The sequence below is a fragment of the Colossoma macropomum genome, unplaced genomic scaffold, assembly GCF_904425465.1.
Source record: "Colossoma macropomum unplaced genomic scaffold, Colossoma_macropomum, whole genome shotgun sequence".
Classification (NCBI taxonomy): domain Eukaryota; kingdom Metazoa; phylum Chordata; class Actinopteri; order Characiformes; family Serrasalmidae; genus Colossoma; species Colossoma macropomum.
In genome coordinates, this window is record NW_023494792.1 from 59,098,545 (window position 1) to 59,112,535 (window position 13,991).

The following is a 13,991-nucleotide window of genomic DNA, read 5'->3' on the forward strand; positions in this document are numbered from 1 at the left end:
CTTCACTAGATGTGATTACAGAAGAAAGATTAATGTATTGTTGCTGTATAAATTGCTGTTTTTCAATTAAACATTTCTGTCACAGGGTAATCGTGGGGATACAGGCCCTGTGGGACCTCAGGGACTAGCAGTAAGTAAAGGATTTTTTTTTTTTTGTTCTTCTACTCTCTGGTAGTAGTCATCATTGCATACATTACTGTGTAAATTGCTACATATAAAGGCTCCAAACTCACAACTTGGTGTGCTTCATGGTGCTGAGATGAACATAACATTACATAACACCACGAAATAAATGAATGCATTGGGCTGGCATAAGTACAGTATTAATAAACTCTTGGCCATAACTGTCAGAAACCCGTTAATGTACTTCTTTATTTCTTCAGTTGCCTCTTCAGACACATCTACAGTAGTTTTGCCCCCTGTTGCTATTTTAGTGATACAGCATGCTATTAAGAGAGAATGAGTTAGAGCCCTCTGGGGAAATTAAAGAAGATGATTAGTGAAGGGAGCACCACCTCCTCACGGCTCCTTTTGGTCAGCCATGGATTTAAGCCCTGCAGTGGAGAACCGCAGCCTATGTGCGCCGGATCCACATTTTTTAATCAAGATGATTAAAAAGAAAAATACCTGGACGGAGCTTTAGCCCGATAAAGATCTGAGCCCATCGGGAGCCGTGTGTCAGTACCTGTGATCTCTGTGATGAATTATTTACAGTTCCGTCACGGCGATGCTGCTGGAAATGCCGTAGTTGAACTTTCAGTCACTTTTTAATATGAAACGTACTTCACTGAAGTTAAATTCAAGCCTGAGTTGGTTAGTAAATGCGTCTCAAGTGATTAAACCGATCGTTATGCTCACAGAACCTTTGAGTCACGATGAGGCTTTGGTATGAGGGGAAACAGGAATCCTCGTTATCTTACAAGTTTGGACGCACCTGAAGTTCTGCAGTTGTAAAATGCAAATTCTGTCAGTTTGAGGATGCTTGTGTTTGTTTTACACCTAGGGCTTGCCTGGAGCTGTTGGGCCGAAGGGTGATGAGGTGAATGTCAATTTTGTTTTAGGCAACTACAGTTGCATGTGAAAGTTTGGGCACCCCTGCTCAAATTATTGTTGTGTTGGGGTTTTTCTAAGCATTAATATGACACATTTTTAGAAATTTTAATGCATGATTTCTTTTTATTTCATACATTTAATATATTGGGGAAAAAAATAATAAAATATGATAGATAATATGGCTTATATATATATATATTAGAAAGAAAACCTGGTAACACTTTTTATGAATGTCACATTTGCAAGCATCTATAAACACATTTATAACATGTTATAGTAATGCAAAAGGCATTATAAACATGGTTAAAATTATTTATAAAAAAAGAATTACACTGAATTACACTGAATTGTTTATTATACATTATGAATTGTTAATATAATGCATTATAAGTAGTGTTAATAACATGTTATACTGCCAGTGCCAAAGAAGTCAGTCCCAGCTTGGAGAGCGTAAAGTAAAGACAAATACCAAGCTAACGGTGGTGAACATTACCTTTCCCACATTGGGTAAAACACTGATGGCAGCTCTAGTTTAAACTCTGACATTTGAAGCCTGTAATGTGCTTTACTGTGAATGTTTTAGTGTTTCAGTAAATCCTTCAGTAAATACTTCAACTTGAAGCCTCACTCTTAACACTGGAGGAGGCTTTAGTACAGTACGCTTCACTTTACTTAGAGCGGACAAATATGACTTATGAGCTCTTATAATTTGTTATGAACAGTACTTATAATGTATTATGTTAACAATTCATAATGCATAATAAACATGGCTATAATGTATAATGCATTTTTTCTAATATTTATAGCTATGTTTATTATAACATGTTATAAACGTGTTTATAGATGCTTACAAAGGTGACATTCATAGAAAATGTTACCGAAAACCTCCTCTCTGTGTTTTTGACATTTTTGTAAATTTCATGATGAATAGACCAAAAGAAATGACCCAAACTTACTTGGAAAAAAAAATAGTTTTTTTTCTTCTCCTCTTATCATTTTGGAGGTTTCTTCAGACAACAGCGATATATATATATATGCGTGTTTGTTCATGTCTGCATTTAAATATTCTGTCTGATCTACAGGGACAGCGTGGAGCACCAGGGGATCCAGCTAAAGGGGTAAACATTGTAGAATCAATCCAGAAATTCATATGACACATTATGCATTTTTCACATAAACAGAATCTCATAATATTCTTGTTCACCACAGGTGCTTGGGCCCCCTGGGAAAAAGGGTGCTAGGGTAAGACATATTGGCAGACAAATATTGCTTTCCTCACATCAAACACAGTAACAAATTTAAATAAGATCCAAATCCTCAGCAGGTGAACCATCTTCTGAGCCGAAGATAGGCCGTCTGGGGGAGGCTCTCCTCCTACACGTTCTGTCTTTGGTTTTGTCTGAACTTATGAATCAAATCTGACAGTTATTCTTCCTGTGGGATCCCTTCATCTATGTTGATAAAAGCAAGCAATATATCTGTCTCTCTGATGATGATTCATACGCAATTAATTAGTGAAAAGGCTGTTGATGTGAAACTAAAGGCTCCCTAAGGTCTACATGACGATCAACACGATTCTCAAAAGATGCTATTTACAATCCAAACAAAGTTTGCCACCTTTGTATATTTAAAAAGTAAAACTTTACAATACAAAATATGCAACCATGGGAAGACAAAATGTGATAAACACAGACAATACAACAAAAGGTATGACTTAAGTGTGTCTGCATTAGATTTCTTAGCATGGATCTTTTAGTGGCTGCTCATGTTTTGCATGACTAGAATCACAACAAGCAAAAGTATAGAATAAAATACAAATGCACACTTTTTGAATGTCTTTAAGGCCACTAATACATTTTGTATTGGCCTTTTGCACTGTCATCTCAGCAAAGTGTGTAGTCATACACTGCAGCAAACACCAGGGCAACTTACCTACAGCCACTTAACTGTCTTTTCTGCCTGCAATTTAATCCAGATCTTTACAAGTACAATGTAGAGATTATAAATACTATACATTATTACTTCATATGGCTCATTGCATCTTATGAAACTTATGAAGCTGCACTGTGTAAGTTTTGGGGATTTGGAGGCCTCTCTGGAGGAAATGTGTAATTGCACGCAACATGTGGAAGAACATTTTGTGACATGGGTTGTGCTTCAGACCCCTGTGTGGATGAGTCTGATGATTGTAAGCGTGTTGAAAGAGAACTTGGTTCAATAAAAATTTGGTGAGGGTCGCGTCTTCCGAGGATGCGAGTGAATTATCTTCTATTGTCATCATATCTTCAAATTTTCATCAGTATATTGTTCATTTTGCGTCAACATCTGACCCAACACCTCTGACTTTTAAATTATTATTTCAGGCTGTACCATATTTTAGCTCCTGACTCAGTAATGCTACTTATATCGGTGTTAACAAAAAGTAGTACAGCTTTAAGTATTGTGTGCAATCTAACCAGATGTCTGAGCTCCACTCTTAGGGCACCTCAACTTGACATCTCTGTGCTTTTTATAAAAGCGTCAGAGACGAGAACGACGGCTCAGTGGGTTTCAAGAAACACCACAGTCCATTTTGTACTGGGCATGTTTGTGTTTGGCCTTTATTGAATTATTTATTTTTCTAAAAAAAAAACAAAAAGGTGACAGAGCCTTGAGAGCCTGTAGAGAAAACAGGCCTGTTTCTAGTGCTTACCAAGATAGCAAGCGAATGATGGGCCATTTCTGGCCCACACCTACTACTTTCATCCAGCCCACATACCACTGTAAAATGATGATGATGACTTCAGCCATGAATCTAAAACTAAATTCGGAAGGCAGATTGTGCTGGACTACCTGTTTTTTCAGTTAAGAAAAAGTGTTGCATAGGCCAACATATTGCCATATCTCTGCCAGAAGTGGCCCAGACCTGTTTTAAGACATGTGGGCCAAATAAGCATGTTTCAGTGTGGGCCACTTTTGGCTCACATGCAGTTTAGCTGTGCCAACAGTGAGCCAGCAGAGCGGTATGTTTGCCAGAAGTGGCCCACGTCCACAGACTAGAATCTATCTGGAATATGTTGATAAAAAATTGAAAGTTTAACATTTTTAACACAATTCACTGCTCAACACTATTTACTAAACAGATGTATAAACAGAGCACAGAGCTAAAGTCCGTATAGAAAGTCAACTCAATGGCCATCTTGGCAACTCAGACAGACAGTTATTTCCACTCACAGAAGTCCAGGCTTCTATCTCTTTGAATGGGGAAAGACCTATAAAGGTGATACTAAAAGCAACATGTTTTAAAAACAAATTTGAAATCACTCATCAAATCTGACAAAAACAGCGTAAATAGTTTGTATTGTTTGGCTTGTGCTGGCTGCTGGGCATGCTCGTATTGTAACGTGACAGAACCAGCCAGACGCTCACGGTAAAATAAAAACAGGAATGAGGCTTTAAGTATAAAGCGTTTGACAAGAATCGTGAACGGTGAACAGGCGTAGGTCAAATCCAAAAGAGCCAAAAAAGACGAAAAAGAACAAACATAACGAAGGCAACCAGGTCCAAAATGGCAGAGGCAAAAAGGCAAAGTCAGAAAATCCAGAAACAGGGTTAAACCTGTAGTATCCAAGCTCCAGGTGTAATCTGACGTTGCAGGATTGGAATGTTTAAGTGAGGGGGCCCCTCGTCCAAAGGTCCCTTTCCACTTTAGTTCCAGATGAATGAGACTATTCTAAGAAGGACTATACTAACTATTATTACTACTACTACTGTTAATATTAGTAGTATAATAATTTTGTAGGTAGTTTGACCAGAGGAGGATGGGTCCCCCCATGTGAGCCTTGGTTCCTCCCAAGGTTTCTTCCTCAGCTCTGAGGGAGTTTTTCCTGGCCACTGTCGCCCCTGGCTCGCTCACCTGGAGGATTTACAGTTCATGTTGAAACTTTGTCCTAAACGGATTTCTGTGAAGCTGCTTTGTGACAACATCAGTTGTAAAAAGCGCCATACAAATAAATTTGATTTGATTTGATTTGATATACGTTCCGTCTCCTTTTTCCATAACAACCACCCTATATAAGCAGTAGGTCATACTGTTCTGGGGGGACACTTTAGAATTGGCACGGATCCCCTCTCAGGTACTTTATAGTGCTTGATATGATACAGTTTTACTTTGTAATAAACATCTTATACAAGAAAGGCAGTGTCAGGGGAGACTTCTTCATCATCTTCACATCATCGCTATTTAATAAACAACAAACCCACTAAATGGCAAACTAAACTCGCAACTAAACTAATCCAAATCCCGGGCTTATAAACTAAACTAAGACTGGTCATATGACGCATAGTGCCGGTGCAACACATCAGTGTTCTGGTGAGTGTGAACGGTGATTGGATGATTGTGGAAGTCCAACAGTCACGTGATCTCCCACGGGATTCTGGGAGTCCATGTGTGAGCTGGAGCCGGAGGGATGCGTGACATGTATCTACACATATCTACGCGGGTGTGTGTGTTGGGGGGGGGGCTTTTCGTACTTGCAGCGCTGGTGCTAAAAAACACTGGGGGTGATCTTTTACTTTCACCTGTATGTTGTTATCCCTGCCCTGTCTGATTTCTGGTAATGCCATACTTCACCAGTTGCAGCTTTGTAATGTAAATTCCAAAATCCATGAATTATTTACTCACTTCCATCTTACAGGGGGATGTTGGACCAGTTGGACCTCCCGGACCTCAGGGAATTAAAGGGGTCCAAGGAGACAAAGGTGACAAGGTAATCCTGAAGATGCAATTGATTGATTCAGCAGTGATTTGGCCTCATTTGGTACTGATTTATTGTCTTCTCTCTCTTTTAAGGGCAGTCCTGGCTTTGGTATTCCTGGACAGCCAGGTCCTAAGGGTGAGAGCGGTGAGAGGGTGAGTGTCTTTAAGAGTTTCCACACCTAATCTAAATCTAATCTAAAGCGTTCTGTTCTTTCTTGACTATAATTTTGTGTATTCGTACACAGGGCAATGTGGGCTTATCAGGGAAGCCTGGGCCTAAAGTAAGTTCACTCCCCTCACCTTCTTAATACTGTGTCCTGCGTGATAGATGACTATGTTCAGCTGTATTTCAGTCTTTTCATACTGGGCCGTGCTCTGAGCCCTTAGACTCATAGGGCAACGCTTAGTGGTCTAACACCAATGTATTGCTAATTTGGGTGTAAGCACATTTTTTCCCATTTGTGCCTGGTTGCTACTCACCAGTGACAACTTAAAGGAAAAATAGCTGATATAAAGTGTAAAGGTAAGATGTTGGGCCACCACAAACAGCCAGAACAGCTTCAGTGTGCCTTGGCATAGACTTTACAAGTCTCTGAAACTGTGCTGGAGGGATCGAACACCATTTCTCCAAAAGATATTCCCTCAGTTGATGTTTTGACGATGATGCAAGGCCCTGTCTAACGCATGTCGGCCTAAAACCTCTTATAGATGTTCAAATGGGATTTGGCAATTGGGATCTCAGCTCTTATGATCACAAAAATAGGTCCCAAAGTGTTTTTTTGTATGATATGTCTGATACCACTTTGCTTAGAGTTTCCAAACCAGTGGATTTGCTGGACAGTTGCTCATGGACTATATTCTGGAGCACGTAATGGTTTACACCTAACCAAATGTCCTCTGCAATCAATTGTGTTCTTCTTTAGGGCATTGATGGTTCTAAGGGGGAAAAAGGTGACATCGGTCTCCCAGGCAACCCAGGAGCTCCTGGACTAAGAGGTAAAGATGTAAGTAAACCGTGGAAGAGATGTATATGCTAATGTGTAGTTCTCATTCAGGTTCTCCCTGTTTCATCCCAAATGAAGACCATTTGTTTTCAGAGAGAAAGCTTTTTTAACTCCTTAACAAGTCATGGGACCGCCGGCAGGCCCAAAGTCTTATTACACACTTCTGTAACCTAAAAATAGTTTTATTAGTTTGCATTGAAGTCCCTGTAGTTACTGAATAATACGCCTTAATATGAAATAAACTTGGATTGTTAAGGGGTTAAATACAGTCATACATATCTGTATTAATTATCAGGCGTTTCCCTTATACTTTGTTCTGAACTGGCCCCAGAGAACCTGATAAAACCCTTTACTAAAGAAATCTGTGGTTAAAATAGGTGCTAACCCCTTAGCATTTGCAGATCTCCATATATTAAGGCTTATTATTCAGCAATGACATGAAAACAATATGAAATTATTGAGTTATTAAGTTCTGAAAGTTAGTATTAGATACCTGTCAGACCTGTGAATGTTCAAGGGTTAAAACAGTGTTTTTCTCTATTCTTGCCTGATATTCTAAAGCTACAACTGACACATATTCGGCCGATTGGTGTGCAAAGCTTGGTGAAAAAGTTCTGTGTTATTACTACTAGCCAACAGACTTAGAGATCTAAATTCTAGAAATGCATTAAATTGCTTAGGGGAGTTCTCTACCCCAGCAAATTATCTTAAATGCAAGCCCTATTAGTGACAAAAGGGAAATGTGTTATGCTATTAATCACAGTCATTTTATTGCACTGAGCCATTTCCTTGACACACTTAATGAGCAGGGTAGTTAAGGTCTCAGTAAGGGGATCAGGGATGGCTTGGTCCTGAATCAGTGAGTGATGTAAGGAGAGGAGATATATTGCTACATTGGAAAAGACTATGTGAAAAAAGAAGATTAAATTCTTTCCTTAATCCATTTTAGGGTTTGCCAGGATCAAAAGGAGACCCAGGAGCAAGGGTGAGCAAAGACCCTTATCCAAGAACATGCAGATATATACAAACACACACAAACACACTAACTACATACATATACACACACACACACACTAACAGCAGGCCATGTAGGAGGAGAACAGAGTGAAGGACACAGCACCTCCACACTTTTATTCCCTGCAGGTTCAGCCCAACACCACGTGTGTAATATAAATGTGTGGGGGGTGAACAGAGTGAAGACACTGAAAATGGGTTATTTTATATGTTCTTCACAGAAAATGAGCAAAGACCAAGAATCTGAGGTTGAAATAATAATAAATCACATTTTTTCTTTTGGTGAACATTGAAAATGGGTCCCACAGACCTGAACACCACATCGTTTTTTGTAAATTTACGCTCATTCCAAATTTGATGCCTGCAACATGTTCCAAAAAAGTTGGGACAGGAGCATGTTTACCACTGTGTCACTCTTCATTTCCTTTTACAAGCACTTAATAATTGTTTGGGACTGGGGAGACCAGCTGATCCAGTTTTGAAAACAATTTTTTTTGTCATTTTTCCATGATTTCTGTAAAAAAGCATACAGGGCCTTTGTTGTCACATTTTGCATTCCATAATGCACCACACATTTTCAATAGGAGCCTGCGGGCAGGTCAGTCTAGCACCCACACTCGCGATGCTGTTGTGATACATGCGGAATGTAGCTTGACGTAGTATGGACGTCCCTGAGAAAAACTTTGGGTAACACTTTCTATGAATGTCACCTTTGTAAGCATCTATAAACACATTCATAACATGTTATAATGCATTCATAAGACATTATAAACATAGCTATAAATATTTATAAAATGCACTATACGTTATAGCCATGCTTATTATGCTTTATGAATTGTTAACATAATACATTATAAGTACTGATCATAACAAATTATAACAGCTCATAAGTCGTATTTGTCCGCTCTAAGTAAAGTGAAGCGTACTGTACTAAAGCCTCCTCCAGTGTTAAGAGTGAGGCTTCAAGTTGAAGTATTTACTGAAGGATTTACTGAAACACTAAAACATTCACAGTAAAGCACATTACAGGCTTCAGATGTCAGCGTTTAAACTAGAGCTGCCATCAGTGTTTTACCCAATGTGGGAAAGGTAATGTACACCACCGTTAGCTTGGTATTTGTCTGTACTTTACGCTCTCCAAGCTGGGACTGACTTCTTTGGTACTGACAGTATAACATGTTATTAACACTATTTATAATGCATTATATAAATAATGTATAATAAACATGGCTATAAAGTGTAATTCAGTGTAATTCTTTTTTATAAATATTTATAACCATGTTTATAATGCCTTATGAGTACATTATAACATGTTATAAATGTGTTTATAGATGCTTACAAAGGTGACATTCATAGAAAGTGTTACCAAACTTTGTCTACAAGGCATAATATTGTTGCTGTCGGGACAAAACCTTGTATCTCCATTTTTGTTGTTGTTCATTTTTTGGCCTATTTTGAAAAGGTCAGTTCCCCTTTATGATGTGTCAAAATTTTATGATGAACAGACCAACAGAAATGGTCCAAAATCATTTGGAAAAAATTATTTATCTATTTACTTCCGTAAAAAGTTAAGAACTTTTCTTCTTGTTCTGTAAAGTCACTTTTTTGGACATACGTAAAGGTTTTGTTCTGACAGCAGCGATATGTTGCTGCTCTCTTTTGGTGTTAATGGTGCCTTCAGAAGTGTGCAAGGTACCCACTAATTCCATTACACACCCTGGCTTTTGAACTTTACACTGGTAACAGTCTGGATGGTCCTTTGGCCCAGAGAACATGACGTCCATTATTTCCATAAAAATGGAAATGTTGACTGGTTGGACCACCATACATGTTTCCACTGTGCATAAGTCCATTTCAGATGAGCTTGAGCCCAGAGTACTCAGCGGCGTTTCTGGATGTTAGTGATTTATGACTTCAGCTGTGCATAGTAGAGTCTTAACTTGCATTTGTGGATGTAGTGGCAAACAGTGTTTATTGACAACGGCTTTTTCAAAGTATTCCTGAGCCCATGCAGTGATCTCCATTTAAGAAGCAGGCTGGATTTTAATGCAGTGCCATCTGAAGAATCGAAGGTCATACAGTTGTAGTTTTCAGCTTTGTCCTTTATGGCCAGAGATTTCTTCAGATTCCCTGAATCTGTTGATGATATTATGCACTATAGAGGGTGAAATACCTAAAATCTTTGCTAATGTTCAGTGAAAAACGTTCCTAAACTGTTGGATTATTCATTGACTCACTTTTTGGCAGTGGTGAGCCTCAACATATCCTTGCTCGTAAAGGACCAGGCCTTTCCTGGACGCACCTTTTATGCTCAAGCAAAATTATCGTACTTGTTTATGATCATCAGAACGTGTTGCGGGCATCAATCTTAGAATAAGAGTGTATTTACATAAAATAATGAAGTTGATAGAGTACACACTAAGATGTTTCTTCAAGGGTTCTTTAGTAAGTTTAGTTTAGTTCTATACATAACCATGAACTCTCAAAGAACCCTTTGCATGATTAAATGGTTCTTTGCATTGTGAAGTTGTCCCTCACATTGGTGGAGAATGTACTGTAGATGGTCCTACATAGAACCTTTTTTTGAAAAGGGTTCTGTATAGCACCAAAAAGGGTTCTTCTATTGTAACAATCTTGACATTGTAACAATAGAAGAATGATTTTTGTTGCTATATAGAACTGTTTTCAGAAAGGTTCTATACAGAACCATGTACAACACATTGTCCAACAATCTGAAGAACACTTTTGCAATGCAAAGAACCCCTTTAACCCTAAAGAACCCTTGAAGAATCTTTTTTTAAAGAGAGTAGAATATTACGTATCTTGTCTTTGTACTGTTTTCTTTTCAATACAGGTCAAGGTTTATTTATAAATCACTGCTTTCTGTTTTTCTTTGTGTTTTATGTACTCTCCTTGGAATTTTATTTCATGTATGATAAATAGTGTACTTTTATGCAATCTCTGCTTAAAAAAAGCAAAAAATATGGGTTATTTTCCACAGGGCGAGCCAGGTTCTCCAGGCGAGCTTGGAGAGAAAGGCATCCGGGTAATGTCTCTTCACTGTCTTTGCTTTGACTCAGACTTTTCTTTGCCCTCTTGTTCCCCTCCTGTCTGAAAAAGCCTCTCATTACTGCTTAGTGCTCTTCTCTTGTAGCATAACCTTCTTATGGATGAGATGAAACATCTGCGTCTAACATCCATTATTAAAGCTCCATTTCTCTCTCTCCATCATCAGGGCTCTCTTGGTCTCCCTGGACGGCCGGGAGACCCTGGTGAGAAAGGTGATCCTGGAAAACTCGGGTTACCGGTGAGCATCTGTGCTTGTTTTCTTACCGTTTCATACCATTTTTGTTTTTTTAATGCTTTTGAAATAGTTATTGTAGTGTCTTGCAGTATTCAGTGATACCTGAGGAGTTACTGTAATTAACAGTTGGTCTTACTTTTCACTGTTTCTCAGGGCCCTGAAGGACTGAAAGGAGAGAAAGGCGAGCCGGTACGTTCTATATTATGATAATCAGTCTTCGGGAGTGGTTTGTTTTGTTCTGTGTTTTGAGCCAGACTTAATATTTAATATCTCTCCAGGGCTCCAACGCATAATTCTTAGATACCTGAACTTTATGATGATCGATTGCTGTAATGAATTTTGAATTGTCATCGATCGTGTCTGTTTTAAATGCAAGAAGCAGCAATGGTTGTCTCATACCTCATGGTTATTCATATTTGCCTTCCTGCAGGGAAAACCTGGCCCACCTGGACATTCTCAGGTGAGTTTCATCACTGTTCATCACTGTTTCAAATAAGCAGATTATCACAGGCTTCAAGGAACTTTCAGGAAGAGTCGTTACTGACACACAACTCCCAAATGCTTCATTTTGTATGCTGTATACACTGATCAGGCACAACATTCTGACCACCTCCTTGTTTCTATGCTCATTGTCCATTTTATCAGCTCCACTTACTATATAGGTGCACTTTGTAGTTCTGCAGTTACAGACTGTAGTCCATCTGTTTCTCTGATACTTTGTTAGCCCCCTTTCATGATCCGTGGTGGATCATTCTCAGCACTGCAGTAACACTGATGTGGTGCTGTGTGTTAGTGTGTTGTGCTGATCTGAGTGGATCAGACACAGCAGTGCTGCTGGAGTTTTTAAAGACTGTGTCCACTCACTGTCCACTCTATTAGACACTCCTACCTTGTCAGTCCACCTTGTAGATGTAAAGTCAGAGATGACAGCTCATCTGCAGCTGCACAGTTTGTGTTGGTCATCCTTCAGTCCTTCATCAGTGGTCACAGGACGCTGTTGGCTGGATATTTTTGGTTGGTGGACTATTCTCAGTCCAGCAGTGACACTGAGGTGTCTAAAAACTCCAGCAGCACTGCTGTGTCTGATCCACTCAGACCAGCACAACACACACTAACAGACCACCACCACGTCAGTGTTACTGCAGTGCTGAGAATGATCCACCACCCAAATAGTACCTGCTCTGTGAGGGTCCATGGGGGTCGTGACCTCTGAAGAACAGGGGGCTAACAAAGTATCAGAGAAACAGATGGACTACAGTCTGTAACTGTAGAACTACAAAGTGCACCTATATAGTAAGTGGAGCTGATAAAATGGACAATGAGTGTAGAAACAAGGAGGTGGTCATAATGTGATGCCTGATCAGTGTATTTGTGCATGTTTATCTGTAATATCTTATGAGATGGCTTTTCTTCCATTTCAGTTCTCCGTGTCAGAGAACAACGTCCTCACCAGAGCCATCAAGGTAGAAGAGCAGTTCTTTCATTCTTTTATATGTGGATAATAAAGTTATGGGTGCATTTTCTACACCGGAAATGTGTGTCTGTTTTCAGGGTGAGCCGGGTGAGCCTGGACTCCCAGGCCTCAGAGGAGAGACAGGGCTTACAGGACCGCCAGTGAGTAACACATGCACATAAGGTTCAGAGCTAAAGGCTGTGAAGATCTCTTGCTTGCTGATATGATTATTCCTTCTCTCCAGGGGCCACCAGGGAAACCAGGACCTCCAGGGAATTCCTTGGTGAGTCACTGATGGCTGAATCATATGCTTTATCTTAACACTTTAGATACGTCATTGTGTCTACCTGGCTTAAATACTTTTAGATGCTTTCATTTGGTTATAAATGTGATTATAATCTATATATAGCAGTATTTCCCAGAGTACATAGATCCTTAGCATTCTTAAGTGTTTTCTTTGTAGAACCCAACTTGTAATAATGGCAGAACCCTTTTTGGTGCTGTATAGAATTTGTTTGAAACATTCATAAGTGTACTACATGCAATAGATTTTCCATTATCCAGTAGAAGAGGGATATCAATGGTTCCATAAAGAGTACCCAAAAAATGATGCTATGACATATAACAATAGCAGAACCCTTTTTGGTGCTACTGATGACTATTTTTTAAAAAGTTCTTTAACAAACCATATGCATCATATTCTCCAGCCTTGGACGAACGACAGAAACAATCACTTAAGCATTCTAGCTTTTTGAGTTCTTATATCAAGGGTTGCGCAAAATAATGGACTGCATGAAATACTCCTACTCACTGGCCATTTTATCAGAAACACCCACCATGCCATACCGCACTGTATATGTTTACAGTTACAAATTGTAGCCCATCCATTACTGCACATATATTGCCACCCTGTACCACATTATCAATAGAAATGAACAACCATACGGTCTTTAAAATGAAGATGTCAGACAGGGTTCTTTGCGTAACGTCTTAGTGGGAAAAAATGTTGGTACTGCTACGACTATATCAGGCACAGACACCATGTACAGTTAGAGGCTGTAGCTCATCATTTCCCATGCAGAAATTGAGTTAAAACTGATTTATATGTCTGCATATTTGTGTCTGTGAACATGTGAAGGTGTTGTGCATGGACGTTTGCATAGATTTCTGACAACGTACTAGCACTTAGTGTGGAACAGAGAATGTGTAGTTAGAAGAACTGTTGCTCAGTAATGACTTTTAGTCATTATTCACTGTGGGTTTGTCAAACGCTAGAGGGCGCTCCTGAGAGAGTCCAAAATGAAGGGATTAATATGGAGAAAAAGGTACTGATTTTCTGATCACAGTACAGCATCAGCTCATCACCCAGTCAGCACTCAGCAGCAGTAATGTTAGCGTACTACTGGCCAAAACCTGTTTAGTGTA

General features: G+C 39.3%; 1 protein-coding gene across 5 annotated transcripts in view; it reads left to right on the top strand.

Moving 5' to 3' along the window:
- col7a1l (collagen type VII alpha 1-like) overlaps window positions 1–13,991 on the top strand; it is a 161,684-nt gene that overhangs the window by 89,804 nt on the left and 57,889 nt on the right. For all 5 annotated transcript variants that reach the window (XM_036577680.1, XM_036577679.1, XM_036577678.1 and 2 more), the window contains 16 exons: window positions 86–130; window positions 1,004–1,039; window positions 2,136–2,171; window positions 2,263–2,295; window positions 5,730–5,801; window positions 5,885–5,944; window positions 6,037–6,072; window positions 6,715–6,795; window positions 7,745–7,780; window positions 10,811–10,855; window positions 11,045–11,116; window positions 11,267–11,302; window positions 11,544–11,573; window positions 12,535–12,576; window positions 12,665–12,727; window positions 12,811–12,849. In XM_036577680.1, coding sequence (XP_036433573.1) covers window positions 86–130; window positions 1,004–1,039; window positions 2,136–2,171; window positions 2,263–2,295; window positions 5,730–5,801; window positions 5,885–5,944; window positions 6,037–6,072; window positions 6,715–6,795; window positions 7,745–7,780; window positions 10,811–10,855; window positions 11,045–11,116; window positions 11,267–11,302; window positions 11,544–11,573; window positions 12,535–12,576; window positions 12,665–12,727; window positions 12,811–12,849 — 762 coding nt within the window. The remainder of the gene's footprint in view (window positions 1–85; window positions 131–1,003; window positions 1,040–2,135; window positions 2,172–2,262; window positions 2,296–5,729; window positions 5,802–5,884; window positions 5,945–6,036; window positions 6,073–6,714; window positions 6,796–7,744; window positions 7,781–10,810; window positions 10,856–11,044; window positions 11,117–11,266; window positions 11,303–11,543; window positions 11,574–12,534; window positions 12,577–12,664; window positions 12,728–12,810; window positions 12,850–13,991) is intronic.